At 34.2% G+C, this 19,060-nt stretch overlaps 1 protein-coding gene across 1 annotated transcript; it reads right to left on the bottom strand.

The window, feature by feature from the left end:
• Positions 1 to 13,515: 13,515 nt before the first annotated feature.
• LOC139495246 (zinc finger protein 227-like) lies at positions 13,516 to 18,843 on the bottom strand. The gene is made up of 2 exons (XM_071283513.1): positions 18,721 to 18,843; positions 13,516 to 15,439 (listed from the first exon to the last, which is right to left on the bottom strand). The coding sequence occupies exon 2, from the start codon at positions 15,383 to 15,385 to the stop codon at positions 13,961 to 13,963; it is 1,425 nt and encodes a 474-aa protein (XP_071139614.1). The 5' UTR covers positions 15,386 to 15,439; positions 18,721 to 18,843; the 3' UTR covers positions 13,516 to 13,960.
• Between the last annotated feature and the right edge of the window lie 217 nt (positions 18,844 to 19,060).

Below are 19,060 nucleotides of genomic sequence, written 5' to 3'. Positions count from 1 at the left end.
ATATTAGGTCAAATCAATAAAAGTTAAGTCTTTTTAAGCTTAAAATGACCCATTTGGTTTTAGAGAAATTTGCAGAATGCATGTTAGAACATACATGTATAATAAAATAGAGTAAAGCTTTGTGACTCAGCCATATACAGAGGTGTGACTATGAGCTACACAACTTTATTTCATACAATATTTTATTTTACCTTTAATCCAGTCATAAAACTCTTGAGAACAAACTGGTAAGTTTTGCTGTTTTAAGATGTGAATTCCTCCATCAGGTGCACAGAACAATTCCCCATCAACAGGAAAACAGATAATTATTTTGGCATCTATTTCAAAGCCCTGACTGTCTTCCATCTTGTCAATAGTGTACCTTTAAAATAATTTGAAAGTTTACAACTAATTTGCTCTCCAACCATTGTATTTTTTTAATTGTTTCACATAGAGGTAAGACTTCAGTCTATTCTTGAAATTGATTTAGTGAACTATATTCATTTTGTATTTTTTTCACTATATAGTTTGTTACAAAATCATTAATAATAGAATATTTCATATTTATCTAATTCTTTGGCAATTTAACCCTTTTTGTACCTATTGTTTAAAAATTTAATCAACATAGTGTTGCTGATGATTTCTGTAGATGACTAGTTTAGGTAAGGTCATAACCTATATCAGCTGGAATTTCAAGTTTTGGTCAAGTCATATTTTTATGAGCAATAGTAAAATAAAAAATTTGAAGGACAGATAAACAGGCAAATGAACATAGGCACCACTATATACACCCCTCTTCAAAGCAGTCTATAAACTTTGTCAAGAGTTACGGCCGCATTCTGAAAACTTACTCAATAATAACAGGTGCTGGATCCCCATTTCCAATAGAAAGAACATTTTTCTCTCCTAAAATATATTTACATCATAAACAAATCATTAAGTTAAATATTCTTCTCATATCCTAGAGACACTGCTTCTCAAGTATTACTCTAGAGTTATACACAATAGAACTCCAGTTGCTAAATATTAACCAAAACTCAATATAAAAATGTCAAATTCTTTTTCAACGAACATACTGTAAACCAACTTATTTTCGTGAGTAGAAAAATTTCGCGAATATGTAAAACTTGGATTATTTTTTAATTAACTTCCTCAGGTAAATTTGAGAATTGTAAAATTTAATCGCCGCGAAAATGGGCTAGGAAGGGCTAAACACGAAATAAAGTATTCACGAAAAAAAGTTGGTTAACAGTACTTCCAAGATTATTTATGTATAATGAAGTATGTTGCTTGTAACGCTGATGTCAGAAAACTAATGCAAGTTATGTCAACTATCATTGGTCTCGTTATAAGAAATTATTCATACACACCCCATATGAAAAATACTGAACATTTAAAACTCAGATTAACTAAAGCAAAACTATAAAGCAAGAATTAAACTTATTGTTTATTGCTATACATCCAGTGGAAAATACTTCATGCATGTTCAAGGTGAAACAAGACCATGAAGATTGAACCATATATTATAATCTCTAATGATTGCTACTTCAGAGGCATAGCAAAGTAAATTTTTCAATTTTCATGCATTTCCACTGCAGCTATTTCAGCAATTTCAAATTTTGTAAAATTGTAAAGTAAGACCTCTGGTTCATTTTCATCAGTTTTTATCTGTGTTACACAGTGTATACTAAAATGTCTGATTGTACAGCAAAACGGATTATCTCTACTAAATTATCAGAAAGCAAACAATATGTGAGCAATAACTTAATATATTCACAGGACTTAACATTTTTGTGTTAAAACTTCAAACAGTTGATATCAAAATAGTAATTTCTGTCTAAAAAGCATTAACACTGGTATTTCAGTTCATGTTAAGAATTAATCTGTAAGTGTAGAGAGTTGGTTCACTCAGGAACATATATATTGACAGGACTTGACACTACCTGATTGTAGTCGATTTTTTTGTCAGGGCCAGAGTTAATAAAGATACAATACGGAAACGACCATGTGTTTAAAATGGACTTGCTGTTATCCTTATAATTTCTAATAATATCAATAAAATGTAATTCAAACTAGTTTTGTCGTGATGCAAGTGTATCAAACTTGTTTTCTGCCACTTCAAATTTGTTAAAATTGCAAGCATTTCATCACAGAATTGTGTAAAATGCAAACAAGGTAATAAAAAAATGGCGGTCATTGCCACGATGATTTACAAATTCCGAAACTATAATAAAGCACTTCACATCAAATAAATCAAACTTATTTTGGTAATTTTATATGACAAAATATATCTACTAAATGATAAAACTTGTATTTATTTATGACTAGAGTTATATGCTTAATTTATTGAGCAGTTCCTATAATATTTCAGTCGGACGCTATCAAAATCCATAAATCTCGGGAAGTCTTGGTCTTCATTGTCTGAGTCTGAGATTTTATCAATTTTATACTGAAAAACGTATGAGATTCATTTCCCACTAGATATACTGTTCCCTGGTTCACTGTACACAAATTGTAGCACAAAAACACATAAAAGTTCTATTGCAGTATATAATTTTACCCCAATCATAATCTAATATAATCTTCTTGTATGTATATCCTCCAAATCTGACATCAACTTCAAAGTCACATGGTTCAAACTTGAACCAGAATGGTATATGGTAGGTGACCGTCCTATCTCCCAGTGGTAGTTGGAATGATAAGTCTATACAGCAATCCAAACCAAAGCAATTATCTGTCATCTCACACTGTAACATTGTCCTGATACTGGCTGGTAGGTACTTCTGTGGGTTAATCGTCACAGGGCAATCTGAAATACATATAGGAATAAAGTGTACAAAGATTGGAAACCATCTGTACATACTAAATAACATTCAAGATATTATTTCAGTATTTGGGTAAGAGTGTCATTTTATAAATGTTGGTCAAAGAGTTACTGACATAAAGTTTTCATATATTTCATCTAGCCCATGAAATAATTCCAAAGTTTGAGACTATCTTATGAGCTGCTCTTATTTTTACAACATATTCACACTTTTCTGATATAAAATTTCTATGAAATAAACATGTTCTAATTGTATTAAGTATATGCTATTTACACACAATTAACTATATATCATACCTTTTGGTCCTTCTTGAACATTACATTGTCCAGTTTTAAAGTGTTTCTGAAAAATATAATAAATTGTTCTTAATACCTGAGAGAATTTTCCATGAATGTGACCTACAGAAAGTGACCTACCGAATTAGATTATTTACCGGACTTGTTATCACATAAGCAACACGGCGGGTGCCACATGTGGAGCAGGATCTGCTTACACTTCCGGAGCACCTGAGATCACCCCTAGTTTTTTGGTGGGGTTCGTGTTGTTTATTCTTTAGTTTTCTATGTTGTGTCATGTGTGCTGTTGTTTGTTTGTCTTTTTCATTTATAGCCATGGCATTGTCAGTTTGTTTTAGATTTATGAGTTTGACTGTCCCTTTGGTATCTTTCGTCCCTCTTCCATATGGTCCGAGACCACAATTATTTCGTAGTGCATTTCTTTTAGAACATAAATGAAAATAAAAAAAATCCCACCTGCACTTTCTCAAAGAAACTTTTACAGTGTGTTGTACTACTTTTGAGACAAATTATATCAAAATTATAGAAAATTTCATCGGCTCTAACTCAAAATATGGACAGTCTTGAAATCTTTTGACAGCTTCCGAAGTGATAATTTTAAACCTTTTTCAGCTGGACCAAATCACTACTTCCCTTTAAAATTCTGGACCCAATTTTTTTTACAGTGTAATTTCATCCCTCTACTTGCAATTTAAGTCATTAAACATGGAGAAATAAATTTGGAACGGGTATAAAAATTAATGGCAAGTAACCCACTGTCAACACTAGGGACTATATTTGTGAACAACGAAAATCAAGGGACGACAATTGTGGTGTCAGACCATATGGTGAAATATCTGGATATATAAAATAACACAACTATGTGTCTAGAGCACACCCTGTCCCACTTGCACTATCACATTTACATGGTCAGTCAACACAAAAATCAGAATCAAATTTAACAACTTTATAGAAGACTTCCTTAACGAAAACTTTAACCTCATACAGGACACATAAACAGATGGGCACACAGGCCAGAAACATAGTGCACCACCAATGTAGTAGGTAGGGCATAAAATCTACTGCTTCCTAACCTCACAAGCAAAACTGACAGGAAATATTTATGTCCTTGAGTTTGGGCTACTGTTCTTTTTGCTTCTTTAGTTGTTCCTATTCACAATGAACTGTATATCATTTATTTAAACAAGAATGTTACACCGATGCCCCATCCACACAATCATTTTCAATGTTCAGTGGACTGTGAAAATGGGATAAAGTCTCTAATTTGGCATTAAAATTAGAAAGATCACATCATAGGGAACATGTTTACTAAGTTTCAAGTTGATTGGACTTCAACTTCATCATAAGAGTGCAGACACTGAAATGTCTAGCCTTCTTTACTAATCATTGATATTAATATGTTGATACTCCTAAATATAAAGCTATATATTACGACTGTCACATAAACTTAACATGAACCATGAAAATGAGGTCAAGGTCAGTTGAACCATATGCCAGGCAGACATGTACAGCTAACAATGCTTCCATACAACAAATATAGTTGACCTATTGCTTATAGTTTAAGAAAATAGACCAAAACACAAAAACTTAACACTGAGCAATGAACCGTGAAAATCAGATCAAGGTCAAGTAAAACCTGCACGACTGACATATAGATCATTTCCCTACACCAAATATAGTTGACCTACGACATATAGTATTAGATAAAAAGACCAAAACTCAAAAACTTAACTTTGACCACTGAACCATGAAAATGAGGTCAAGGTCAGATGACATCTGCCCGCTAGACATGTACACCTTACAATTATTCCATACAACAAATATAGTTGACCTATTACTTATAGTTTAAGAAAAATAGACCAAAACACAAACCACTGAACCATGAAAATGAGGTCAAGGTCAGATGACATCTGCCCGCATGTACACCTTACAATCATTCCATACAACAAATATAGTAAACCTATTGCATAATGTATGAGAAAAACAGACCAAAACACAAAAACTTAACTATAACCACTGAACCATGAAAATGAGGTCAAGGTCAGATGACACCTGCCAGTTGGACATGTACACCTTACAGTCCTTCCATACATCGAATATACTAGACCTATTGCTTATAGTATCTGAGATATTGACTTGACCACCAAAACTTAACCTTGTTCACTGATCCATGAAATGAGGTTGAGGTCAACTGAAAACTGTCTGACGGGCATGAGGACCTTGCAAGGTACGCACATACTAAATATAGTTATCCTATTACTTACAGTAAGAGAAAATTTAACATTACAAAAAATCTAAACTTTTTTTTCAAGTGGTCACTGAACCATGAAAATGAGGTCAAGGACAATGGACATGTGACTGACGGAAACTTCGTAACATGAGGCATCTATATACAAAATATGAAGCATCCAGGTCTTCCACCTTCTAAAATATATACCTTTTAAGAAGTGAGCTAACACCGCCGCTGCAGCCGCCGGATCACTATCCCTATGTCGAGCTTTCTGCAACATAAGTTGCAGGCTCAACAAAAAACTACATCGACAAAAAACTTTGGCCTGAAGCGGGACAGACAGACGGATGAACGAATGGACAGACGAACAAACAGACACACAGACCAGAAAACATAATGCCCATAAATGGGGCATAAAAAAGCATCATTCTGATTCAAAATATCTGGTTTACAATACTTCTGAAACGTATTTATGACTAAACTTACATCAAGTCCAAGGTATTTCAGAACCATATCAAAAACATCCTCAGTCATTTTCCCTCCTATAGACTGTACCAATGCAAGGATCGAGTCCCCTGTAAAGATGAAAATGTGTAACTATTACTGCTTGCTCATAATATTTAACCTGTACAACAAATGTCAACTCTGGGGTTTATGATTACCTTGATTAATTTTAAACAAGCACTCTAGAAAATATATTAGATTTTAATAAGAAAATATTATGATAAATCTCAACTTACTCAAATTGCCTTGGAATTGCTAATGCTTAAATGCATCTTTATATGTCATTGCAAGGTCAAATGTATTTAAGTAGACCTTAGAATGAATTGGCAATTTTTTAGGTCCTTTTTGGTCCTATAGCTTTCACCTGTTGTTGTTCTTATACATCCTTGGCTTATAATTGGCCTGGAGCGTTCATGGTTAGGTTAATCAAGAAAAGCTCAAAAAGACAAAGTTATTTCTCTGTCATTATTTTTTTAGTAAAATTATTCGATCAGAAATTTAAACTATTTACCACATACAATAAAAACAAGAGTGCACACGCTGAAATGTCTCGCCTTCTTTACTAATTATTGATATTATGTTGATAGTCCTAAGTATAAAGCTTTATTAAAAACTCACATAAACTTAGCATTAACCAAGATAACTAAACAAAGACCAATGAACCATGAAAATGAGGTCAAGGTCAGATGAACCATGCCAGGCAGACATGTACAGCTAACAATGATTCCATACAACAAATATAGTTGACCTATTACTTATAGTTTAAGAAAAATAGACCAAAACACAAAAACTTAACACTGATCAATGAACCGTGAAAATGAGGTCGAGGTCAAATAAAACCTGCGGGACTGACATATAGATCATAAAATATTTCCATACACCAAATATAGTTGACCTATGGCATATAGTATTAGATAAAAAGACCAAAACTCAAAAACTTAACAAAGACCACTCAACCATGAAAACGAGGTCAAGGTCAGATGACATCTGCCCGCTAGACATGTACATCTTACAATCATTCCATACAACAAATATAGTAGATCTATTGCATAAAGTATGAGAAAAACAGACCAAAACACAAAAACTTAACTATAACCACTGAACCATGAAAATGAGGTCAAGGTCAGATGACACCTGCCAGTTGGACATGTACACCTTACAGTCCTTCCATACACCGAATATACTAGACCTATTGCTTATACTATCTGTGATATGGACTTGACCACCAAAACTTAACCTTGTTCACTGATCCATGAAATGAGGTCGAGGTCAAGTGAAAACTGTCTGACGGGCATGAGGACCTTGCAAGGTACGCACATACCAAATATAATTATCCTATTACTAATAATAAGAGAGAATTCAACATTACAAAAAATCTGAACTTTTTTTCAAGTGGTCACTGAACCATGAAAATGAGGTCAAGGACATTTGACAAGTGACTGACGGAAACTTCGTAACATGAGGCATCTATATACAAAGTATGAAGCATCCAGGTCTTCCACCCTCTAAAATATAAAGCTTTTAAAAAGTTAGCTAACGCTGCCGCTGTAGCCGACGTAGCCGCTGCCGCCGGATCACTATCCCTTTGTCGAGTTTTCTGCAACAAAAGTTGCAGGCTCGACAAAAATTAGAATATATAACAGCCTTCTACTAGTTTCACTTTTAGAAATAAAAATTTGAAGCTTTTACCTACCTGAGAATGTGAAGTTTTCATTACAAATTGGAATAGGTATTTCATGGTCTTCTAAAAACATCTGATCTATAACACAGTCACCCTCAAAACATATTCTCAAACCAAAGTCTAGTTTAAATACTTTTTTGTCTGTGTCTTTATCAATGGATAGTCTACAATACAAATGATAGAGTGAGCATAAATACCCAACATGCATTTAACATTATAAAGGGGGATAACTCTAGATTGGTAAAAATGACCACCCAAATTCAAACTTTATTTATAAAAATTCTGAGTTTTGTGGTAAGGAGCATTTTGTTTAAATTTCATAACATTTGGATGAGGCAAACTAAAGTTAGAAAAGGGGAACAAAAATTGACAGCATGGGTGAACTGTAAAAGTGAAACCTCCAAATTTCGAACTCAATCACTGTTTTGTGGTAATAAGCATTGTGTCATTGTGTATAAGTTTAATACAATTTGATTTACTTAATCTATGCAATAAACAGACTTAGGAGTCAGAAAAGGGTAAAATTTAATGTCCAACCTAGGGACCGGCATATCAAAGGATTTAATATTATAGAAACAGAGGCTATGCAAAATAAAACTTACAATACTTGAAAATCCTTTGTTACTGTTAGTGTCTCTAACTGACCTAGAAGGAACAGATAAAAAAATATTCCAAATTTGAAATTTAAACAATAAACAGGGGTGTGGAAATGCTATGCCTGACTCGCCAGACTCATACATTTGAACACTTCCACAAGTATCTATTTTTGTCTGGTTTGCCTGTGGACAAATGAAAAAATATACAAGACACAGATCAAATCCAACAAAAATATAGGATTAATTTCAAAATGTATAAAGATTTTTAATTTATGTAAAAAAAAACATTTATTATGATCAGTGAGTAAAAGCATATATTTAAGTCTAAACATTAATGTTCATGACAATAAATAACACAGGAATAGATTGAATACCAAAATGAATGAAAATAAGTACGAGAATCCGAGTTGACTAACATTGCATTGGCTTTGTCAATTGACCCTGGATTGTTGATTAGGTTCTATCCATCATTCACCGGAAGTGTCATTTCTTTAGATTTTGTATTGAGATTCAAATTAATTAATACTTAATTAAATACCAGGACAGCATTACAAAAAGAATGACAAGTCAGGTAGAAAACATGAAATGCAAACAGAGAAGGACAAGGAGTATAAAAAAACTAGAGGCTCTAAAGAGCCTGTGTCGCTCACCTTGGTCTATGTGCATATTTAACAAAGGACACAAATGGATTCATGACAAAATTGTATTTTGGTGATGGTGATGTGTTTGAAGTTCTTACTTTACTGAACATTCTTGCTTCTTACAATTATATCTATAATGAACTTTGCCCATTAGTAACAGAGAAAAATATTTGGTAAAAATTTACATAAATTTACCAAATTAATGAAAATTGTTAAAAATTGACTATAAAGGGCAATAACTCCTTAAGGGGTCAATTGACCATTTAGGTCATGTGGACTTATTTGTAGATCTTACTTTGATGAACATTATCGCTGTTTACAGTTTATCGCTATCTATAATAGTATTCAAGATAATAACCAAAACAGCAAAATTTCTTTAAAAATTACCAATTGGAGGGCAGCAACCCAACAACAGGTTGTCCAATTCATTTGAATATTTCAGGGCAGATATATATTGACTTGATTAACAATTAAACTCCTTGTCAGATTTCCTCTAAATGATTTGGTTTCAGAGTTGTAAGCAAAAAACTACATTTTACCCCTGTTCTATTTTTAGCCGTGGTGGCCATCTTGGTTGGATGGCCAGGTCATCGGACACATTTTTCAAACAAAGTACCTCAAAGATGATTGTGGCCAAGTTTGAATTAATTTGGCCCAGTAGTTTCAGAGGAGAAGATTTTTGTAAAAGATAACTAAGATTTACGAAAAATGGTTAAAAATTGACTATAAAGGGCAATAACTCCTAAAGGGGTCAACTGACCATTTCCGTCATGTTAACTTATTTGTAAATCTTACTTTGCTGAACATTATTGCTGTTTACAGTTTATCTCTATCTATAATAATATTCAAGATAATAACCAAAAACGGCAAAATTTCCTCAAAATTACCAATTCAGGGGCAGCAACCCAACAACAGGTTGACCGATTCATCTGATAATTTCAGGGCAGATAGATCTTGACCTGATAAACATTTTTACCCCCATCAGATTTGCTCTAAATGCTTTGGTTTTTGAGTTATAAGCCAAAAACTGCATTTTACCCTTATGTTCTATTTTTAGCCGTGGCGGCCATCTTGGTTGGTTGACCGGGTCACGCCACACATTTTTGAAACTAGATACCCCAAAGATGATTGTGGCCAAGTTTGGATTAATTTGGCCCAGTAGTTTCAGAGGAGAAGATTTTTGTAAAAGATTACTTAGATTTATGAAAAATGGTTAAAAATTGACTATAAAGGGCAATAACTCCTAAAGGGGTCAACTGACCATTTCGGTCATGTTGACTTACTTGTAAATCTAACTTTGCCAAACATTATTGCTGTTTACAGCTTATCTCTATCTATAATAATATTCAAGATAATAACCAAAAACAGCAAAATTTCCTCAAAATGACCAATTCAGGGGCAGCAACCCAACAACGGGTTGACCGATTCATCTGAAAATTTCAGGGCAGATAGATCTTGACCTGATAAACATATTTACCCCATGTCAGATTTGCTCTAAATGCTTTGGTTTTTGAGTTATAAGCCAAAAACTGCATTTTACCCCTATGTTCTATTTTTAGCCGTGGCGGCCATCTTGGTTGGTTGACCGGGTCACGCCACACATTTTTTAAACTAGATACCCCAATGATGATTTTGGTCAAGTTTGGTTAAATTTGGCCCAGCAGTTTCAGAGGAGAAGATTTTTGTAAAAGTTAACGACGACGGACGACGACGACGGACGCCGGACGCAAAGTGATGGGAATAGCTCACTTGGCCCTTCGGGCCAGGTGAGCTAAAAATCATGTTTTCAGTGGACGTGATGAATTGTCCTTGCCAAAATTACAAATAATTGAGGTATCTAACATTTCTAACATATATTGATACCACGATAATACATTGATAATACTGCCTTGTTAAATATACCTTATTGTCAAAGAATGCAGCAATAATGCTGTTGTCAACGGCCAAAGAAAAAATCGGGATGATCAAGCATGGAATTCCGGAAATTGACCGTCTCCAAAAATATTAAAATCTAAAATTGAGTTATCGTCCTTTTCGCGCCAGACGACTATTGAAAAGGCTATATTATGATAGCAAGTTTTGCCGCCGAATAATTGTGTTTATCTTTGGGTATTCGGTCTTCCTCCACCAATAAATATTGGCCACTACGATATAGCCAAGAGTGACGAAAGTGGCGTTAAACACCAAAAATCAATCAGTTGTCCATTCTGAATCAAAGTGTTTGTGAACATTAATGGTAAAGATTGCCATGATTGCTACATAGGTGCTTGAGGACAGGATCCTGTTATGAGCCCCCCATAGTCCCTCCCCCTTATTATCATAAATCTCAGATTTTTAAATATATATCACTCACTTATTTGTACCATATATATACTAATATACCATATTTTTATTCTAAATGTGCATGTTTACTATCAACGTGAATCTCGACTATAGAGCGAAGCGAAAGGTTGCCAACTTCGTTTCATGAAATTGGGGCAACGGTCAGGAAAAATTGTTTTAAAATGTAATTAAATTTCACTTACCGGTTAAATCAACGAGTCCATGCTCTTTTCAAATGATTTTCCTTATTGAATTTCGATATCCCGATGTAATATAATACCGTTTTAACACTTTTATTTCATTTTTTCCGCAAGTGATGTTGCATTTTTTTCTCCATTCAACTTCGATCAACGGAAGTTACAATACAACGACATCTGTGTGGTCTTCAGCCCAAGAAGGATAACTCCACATGTAACCGCGGGAAATTAGATGAGTTCCGGGGTATATGCAGGGAAAGTAAACATACGAGAATTTCGAATGTATACATTTTCGAAAATCTCGTACTTTTTCGACCCCGGAACTTATGTAATTTCCCGCGGTTACGTGTGGAGTTATCCTTCTTGAGCTGAAGACCACACAGATGTCGTTGTATTGTAACTTCCGTTGATCGAAGTTGAATGGAGAAAAAAATGCAACATCACTTGCGGAAAAAATGAAATAAAAGTGTTAAAACGGTATCATATTACATCGGGATATCGAAATTCAATAAGGAAAATCATTTGAAAAGAGCATGGACTCGTTGATTTAACCGGTAAGTGAAATTTTATTACATTTTAAAACAATTTTTCCTGACCGTTGCCCCAATTTCATGAAACGAAGTTGGCAACCTTTCGCTTCGCTCTATAGTCGAGATTCACGTTGATAGTAAACATGCACATTTAGAATAAAAATATGGTATATTAGTATATATATGGTACAAATAAGTGATATATATTTAAAAATCTGAGATTTATGATAAGGGGGAGGGACTATGGGGGGCTCATAACAGGATCCTGTCCTCAAGCACCTATGGATTGCTATTGATTTGAATTTGCTATGTGAACATTTTTCTTCTTCTTCTTCTTCCTTGCTTAGGACTGGATTCTTAAAAGAATGTTACAAGTCCACTAGACGGAGAAGTTTTTTGTATTGGGAGTTATCTTCCCCGCGGTTTTAAATCGTAGTTGAATAAGTTTTAGTACGGATCAATGCACAACTGATGGTACCCTGTCAAGCTTCATGATTAAACACATCAACACATAATGCAACAGTGGCGGATGCAGGAATTTTCGAAAGGGGGGGGGGGGTGCTAGCCCAGGGCAAAGGGGGGTTGCAAAGGTGCAAAACATATGTCCCGATTCAAATGCATTGATCGGCCAAAATAAAGGGGGGTGCGCACCCCCGGAACCCCCCCCCCCCCCTTGATCCGCCACTGTGCAACGTGTAAAGTGTCAGAATTAAACACATCAACACAACTTAAGGTACCTTGACCAATATCAGGACTAAACACATCCTCCTAACATAAGGTACCTTGTCAAGTATCACAATTAAACACATCAACACAACTAAAAGTACCTTACCAATTATCATGATTAAACACATCCACCAAACTTAAGGTACCTTGTCAAATATCAGGATTAAACACATCCACCCAACTTAAGGTACCTTGTCAAGTATCACGATTAAACACATGTTGTAAAGTATCATGATAAAACACATCAACTTCTTACAATCAAAAGATAGTATCGAGAAAAATATTTTATTGATTGTTTCCTCATTTTTGTTGTGCCTGCGATTACTAGTTAAAGCAAAAGTAGGCACAATCTGATGTACAGTAGTTGTCGTTTGTTTATGTTATTTATACGTGTTTCTCATTTCTTGTTTTTTTTTCATATATAGATCAGACTGTTGGTTTCCCGTTTGAATGGTTTTACACTACTAATTTGTTTGGGGCCTTTATAGCTGGTTGTTCGGTGTGACCCAAGGCTCCGTGTCGAAGGCTGTGCCTTGACCTATAATGGTTTACTTTTATAAATTGTGACTTTGATGGAGAATTGTCTCATTGGCACTCATACCACATCTTCCTATATCTAAGACAATGGGTTTCGCGGAACCCTTACGAATTTCTTTGTATACTAGATTAGACCGTTGGTTTTCCTATTTGAATGGTTTTACACTAGTCATTTTGGGGTCCTTGATTAGCTTGCTGTTCGATGTGAGCCAATGCTCTGTGTTGAAGACCGTACTTTGACCTATAATTAATGGTTTACTTTCACGAATTGTGTCTTAGATGGAGAGTTGTCTCATTGGCATTCGTATCACATCTTTTTTTTTATCTATGGTTTACCATCATGACCATGTAAACCGGCTGTACATCTCATATCTTACATGTACACATACGGGAGTTAAGATGCACGACCAAGCTTTTAGCTTGGGCTGGAAATGTCAACTCAACAAATTAATATGCAACAGGCAAATAATATATATAAAAAATTATATAAATTTTCACATTTCTGTAAATTATAAACTTGGCCATGTTGGCTTGAACCCTTTATCGTGATTATTTTTTAACTAACTTTACCGTGAACATGACAATCACGCAGCTTATCATCTGTATGTGTTCTCATTTTGAACCGTTCTCATGTGTCTCTGTAAACTAACAAGCTGACTAAACCCTATACCACATACACCCCAGTCACGAGGTTTATTGCCTGTATGTGTTCTCATGTGAATCTGTAAACTGTAAATTACTATGTATGTATTCTCATGTGAATCTGTAAACTGTAAATTACTATGTATGTATTCTCATGTGAATCTGTAAACTGTAAATTACTATGTATGTCTTCTCATGTGAATCTGTAAACTGTAAATTACTATGTATGTATTCTCATGTGAATCTGTACACTACTATGTATGCATTTTCATGTGTCGCTGTAAAGAAGCATGTTGAATAAATCCTTTACCACATAAATCACAGTGATGAGGTTTATCTCCAGTATGTATTCTCGTGTGTCTTCTTAAATGACTAAGCAATCTAAAATCTTTACCACATTCATTACAGTTATGAGGTTTTTCACCCGTGTGTGTTCTCATGTGTGTCTGTAAAATACCAGACTGACTAAATTGTTTACCACATACACCACAGTTATGAGGTTTATCTCCTGTATGTGTTCTCATGTGTATTCTAAGTTGACCCAGCAAACCAAAATCTTTACCACATACATCACACTTATGAGGTTTATCACCTGTGTGTGTTCTCATATGAGTCTGTAAACTACTATGCTGACTAAACCCTTTACCACATTCATCACATATAAAAGGTTTATCACCTGTGTGTGTTCTCATGTGATCCTGTAAATTACTATTACGACTAAACCCTTTACCACATTCACCACAGTCATACGGTTTATCACCTGTGTGTGTTCTCATGTGAGTCTGTAAATTACTATGCTGACTAAACCCTTTACAACATACATCACATGTATAAGGTTTATCACCTGTATGTGTTCTCATGTGATCCCGTAAACTCCTACTTTTACTAAACCCCTTACCACATTCACCACAGTCATAAGGTTTATCCCCTGTATGTGTTCTCATGTGAGTCTGTAAACTACCTTGCACACTAAACTTTTTACCACATACATCACAGTCATATGGTTTTTCACCTGTATGTGTTCTCATGTGAATCTGTAAACTACCAAGCTGACTAAACCCTTTACCACATAAATCACAGTCATGAGGTTTATCGTGTTTATCCCCTGTATGTATTCTCATATGTCTCTGTAATTTACCTCGCTCACTAAATCCTTTACCACATACACCACAATCATAAGGCTTGTCCCCTGTATGTGTTCTCATATGAGTCTGTAAATTCCCACGCCAACTAAACCCTTTACCACATAAATCACAATCATAAGGTTTATTCCTTGTATGTGTTCTCGTGTGCAGCCGTAAACTTCCAAGCTGACTAAAGCGTTTATCACAAACATCACAGTTATAAGGTTTATCACCTGTATGAGTTCTCATGTGAATCTGTAAACTCCAACGCCGACTTAACTGTTGACCACATACGTCACACTCATGGGGTTTAACGCCTGTATGTTTTCTCATGTGAATCTGTAAATTACTAAGAAAACTAAAACCTTTACCACATACATCACAGCCATGAGGGTTATTTCCAGTATGTTTACTCATGTGTGCCTTTAAGTTACTACTTTGACTAAATTCTTTAGCACAGACATCACATTTATGACGTGTTTTATCAGCCTGTGTGTTTATGTGTCTCTGTAAAGTACCGTTGAGTGTGACTAAATCCTCTCCTCCCTCTGACATCTTATTGATAATGTTTATCTCCAGTGACCCGAGTATGTGATTTCTTGAACGACTCTGTAAGGAACACCAAAAAATAAAGACATATATATAAACCTGTTGATACCTTTCTGCAATTTAGACATTCTCTGCATTTATGAATCTGTATGTTTGGGTAATTCTAGTTCCATACTTAATATTAAATAATACAACATGTATAAGAAGGGCTGTGAGCATGGTGAGGGTGGTAAAGGGTTATTTTCCTGCAAGATGTTTTGACATTTTTATTTCATGTGTAGCCTTGAAAAAGGTTTGTTATTCACCATGTTCACAGTGTTTCTTAAAATCGGTAAACAAAATTATGTGCAAGACATTTTTAATTGTTTGTTTATTCATGAAATGCCAATCTTATAATATTTTGCGTTTTCTTGCAGATCAACGCCCCCACCCCCCCCCCCCCCCCCCCCTTTTCATCCCTAGAAGTATATACAGTCAAACCTGCCTAAGAGACCACCTGTATTAACGGAAAAAACCTGTGTCAAAAGACTATCAATCTTAGATCCCTTTGTAGTATATTTCATATCATTTGCATATATAAACATGATAAATTAAATCTGTATTAAAAGACTATCTGTAAAAAGAGACCACTGTTTTGCTCTACATTAAATGGTCTCTGAAAACAGGTTTGACTGTATGCTGCACTGCCTTATTGATGTATACCTTAAGACTTATTTGTTCATAAGGAATACAATGTTGTTAAATGTCAACATAATTTACAAGCTCTGAGTTCATGGTGTTGAAGGCCGTAAGGCAGCAACCATTTGATTTTCTGGGGGGGGGGGCTATGGTTTTTTTTCCCTGTGCAAACTTTTTTTTTCGCCTTCGGCGACAAATGGGCGAAGAACAATTTTTTTTTTTTTAGCGACAAACCGAAAACAATTTTAGCATTACATATAGTGGGAGCTGAGGGTGAAACAATTTTTTTTTCTCAGGGTCCAAAACAAATTATTTTTTTCACCAAAACCTGGAAACAAACTTTCTTTTCGAAAAAAAACCATAGCCCCCCCCCAGAAAATCAAATGGTTGCTGCCTAATATGACATATGGTTCTTAACTTTTTATGCATTGTAACTTGGATTGAGAATTGTCTCATTGGCATGCATGCCACATATATTTGTAACAAAATATTGTCCCCCATGCATGAAATATTGTCTGTCGGACAAAATTTCATATAAAATATTGTCCACTGACAGTATTACATAATGAAATATTGTCTTGGACAATATTTTATTATGAAATAGTGTCCTTGTCTATGAAATTTTGTCACCTGCTTCTAGACAATATTTCACTATGAAATTCTGTTCATGAAAATACTTCACTAAGAAATATTGGCTTTGAAAATATTTTTTTATCGATTTATTACACAATTAGAAATAGTACACAAGCATGCAGCATGCACATTTTTAGATTTATAACTGAAAATTGTTTTGTATAGTAAGGAATTTATATTATATTACTAATAGTGAGTTTCAAATTTGCATAGATACATTACAAATGTTTATATACATGTATATATATATTTATACTTTAAAGAATTGTCTAACATATGTTTCATTTTATTACATTATACTGTGCACATATAAGTTATGTACTGATAATCACTTAATTTGTAAATATATACATAGGCTGAGGCATGCGCAAGTGTCACAGAAAACAATTTCCTATATACCTTCTCCAACATGATTATATGTTGATAACCTCCCCTTCATGAGACAAAATTTCTGTCTATGAAATATTGTCTTAATACTCACAAAATATAACCTCCCTTTAACAGGACACAATTTCATAATATTTTGTAGATAGGAGGATAGTTGTCTCAGTCATCATGGTCATAATATAATAAACTACGGTATCGGGACCGTTCGCCCTGATATTAACATGTATGCCCTGGGTACATTCACCCTGAGTTCGTTCTCCCATAGAGTCCGTTCGCCCTACTAAAAAATATTAATATTCAGGACATTGAAGTTGAATAAACTTATCCAGATATTTCTATGATATATATATTCTTGAAATTTATGGAAACACGGAAATATTTAAAAGTTTATGGCTTGTTTATATAGAATCATTATAATTGTTCAATGACAAAATAATTCTGATCATTCACTGATACTTGTCTTTTGGTGGATTATTAATAAAAATCAAACGTTTTGTTTTGATAAAATATTCAGCTTGAAATTAATAAAAAAAACAATGATGTACGAATTGTACAATGCTGTAAATCATTTTTTTTTGTAAATTATGAAACAAATTTGTTTACAACTTCAGTTCATTTAGTATTATACTCTGACAGGGGTTCAAATTAACATTTGATACTGGAAGGTCCAGGACCTTTGACACTCCAAACTGAAAGGTCCACAACCTAAATTCAAGGTCCTACTTTTACTTAAAATATTTTATAACTCCGTAAGATACAAAATTACTGTGCTTTTGGTGTTAGGTTGGCTTGTTTCATCGTCAGTGTCACTGTTGTATAATATGTTCAATAACAGATATAATTGTCTTGTATATTATGAATTCAAATAATCTGTTTTTTTGTATTGGGGAGGGTGTCACTGTGGGTGGGTTTGTTGTCTTAACAATTGGTAATTAATTACTAATCATACCATTATCTTGCTTCAATGTTTGGTTTTTACTATAATATAAAGGGCTATGTGTCTCTTTTTTAATATTGTTAGATTCATACCTGAGTATACAATTAAAGTTTCGCTGTCATGAATAATAAAGATGAATTTTGAAATCGTTTATTTGAAATTTTTATATAAAGATAGTCGGCATAGTAAAATTTTTATTTTCTTTCAAATCGAAGGTCCGTCGGTCGTAGCTAGTAACCAAAATGAAAGTCCGCCTGCAAAAGTGGAAGGTCGCAGACCTCGGACCACCGCTAATTTGAACCCCTGTCTGAGAGTAGTCATCAATAAAGAGAAATACATTGTATTCAGTCCAGTATTTTACTCTGTAAATCAAAGGAAAAATGATAAATTGATTGCGGGAATATAAATATTCTATCAATTTTTCAACAAACTTTAACATATTTTGTTCAAATACTAAAATTATGAAATTAGAACAATTAGAAAAAAAATAAAAATCAGGGTGAATGGACCCTGGGCGAACAGGAATCAGGGCGAACAGATATCAGGGCGAACATGAATCAGGGCGAATGGACCCGGATTCATAAACTACCAACCATGAAAAAACAACATTATGTTATTTACCGTCTTACACGTGACAAATTTCAGTCTGGACAAGCAGATAATAGCTTCTTCATAGTTTTCATGTTATAAACAGTATTAAACCTACCAATATATTTTACGTCTCAGACAGTTTGTAAAGAATATATAATAAACCATTGTCTTCTCTATAACCATAGATGTAATATGTAGATGGGTATTACATCTATGCTATAACTTACTTTGTTTTTAAGGGACAAGTTAAGTCGGAGAAAAGAGACCAACGTTATATTCTTCAAAATGTATTTCCTTCCAATGATGGAACACCTCCTCAACGGATACTAATCGCCGTTTTATATATAAGTGCACTGCTACATGCGTAGTTTCTCTGTTTATGATGAACAGAAAACATTGCGTCTTCGATATACTGTTCCAAGATAGAAATAAAGACAAATACACTAAAATCAAAA

Source organism: Mytilus edulis, chromosome 11 (assembly GCF_963676685.1).
Source record: "Mytilus edulis chromosome 11, xbMytEdul2.2, whole genome shotgun sequence".
In the NCBI taxonomy this organism is placed as follows: Eukaryota; Metazoa; Mollusca; class Bivalvia; order Mytilida; family Mytilidae; genus Mytilus; species Mytilus edulis.
The sequence above is the reverse complement of the archived record's forward strand: the minus strand, read 5'-3'. Positions and strand labels throughout refer to the sequence as shown.

Bases quoted from the DNA above. Each gene is read 5' to 3' on its own strand.
- LOC139495246 (XM_071283513.1), bottom strand. From the start codon at position 15,385: ATGTCAGAGGGAGGAGAGGATTTAGTCACACTCAACGGTACTTTACAG.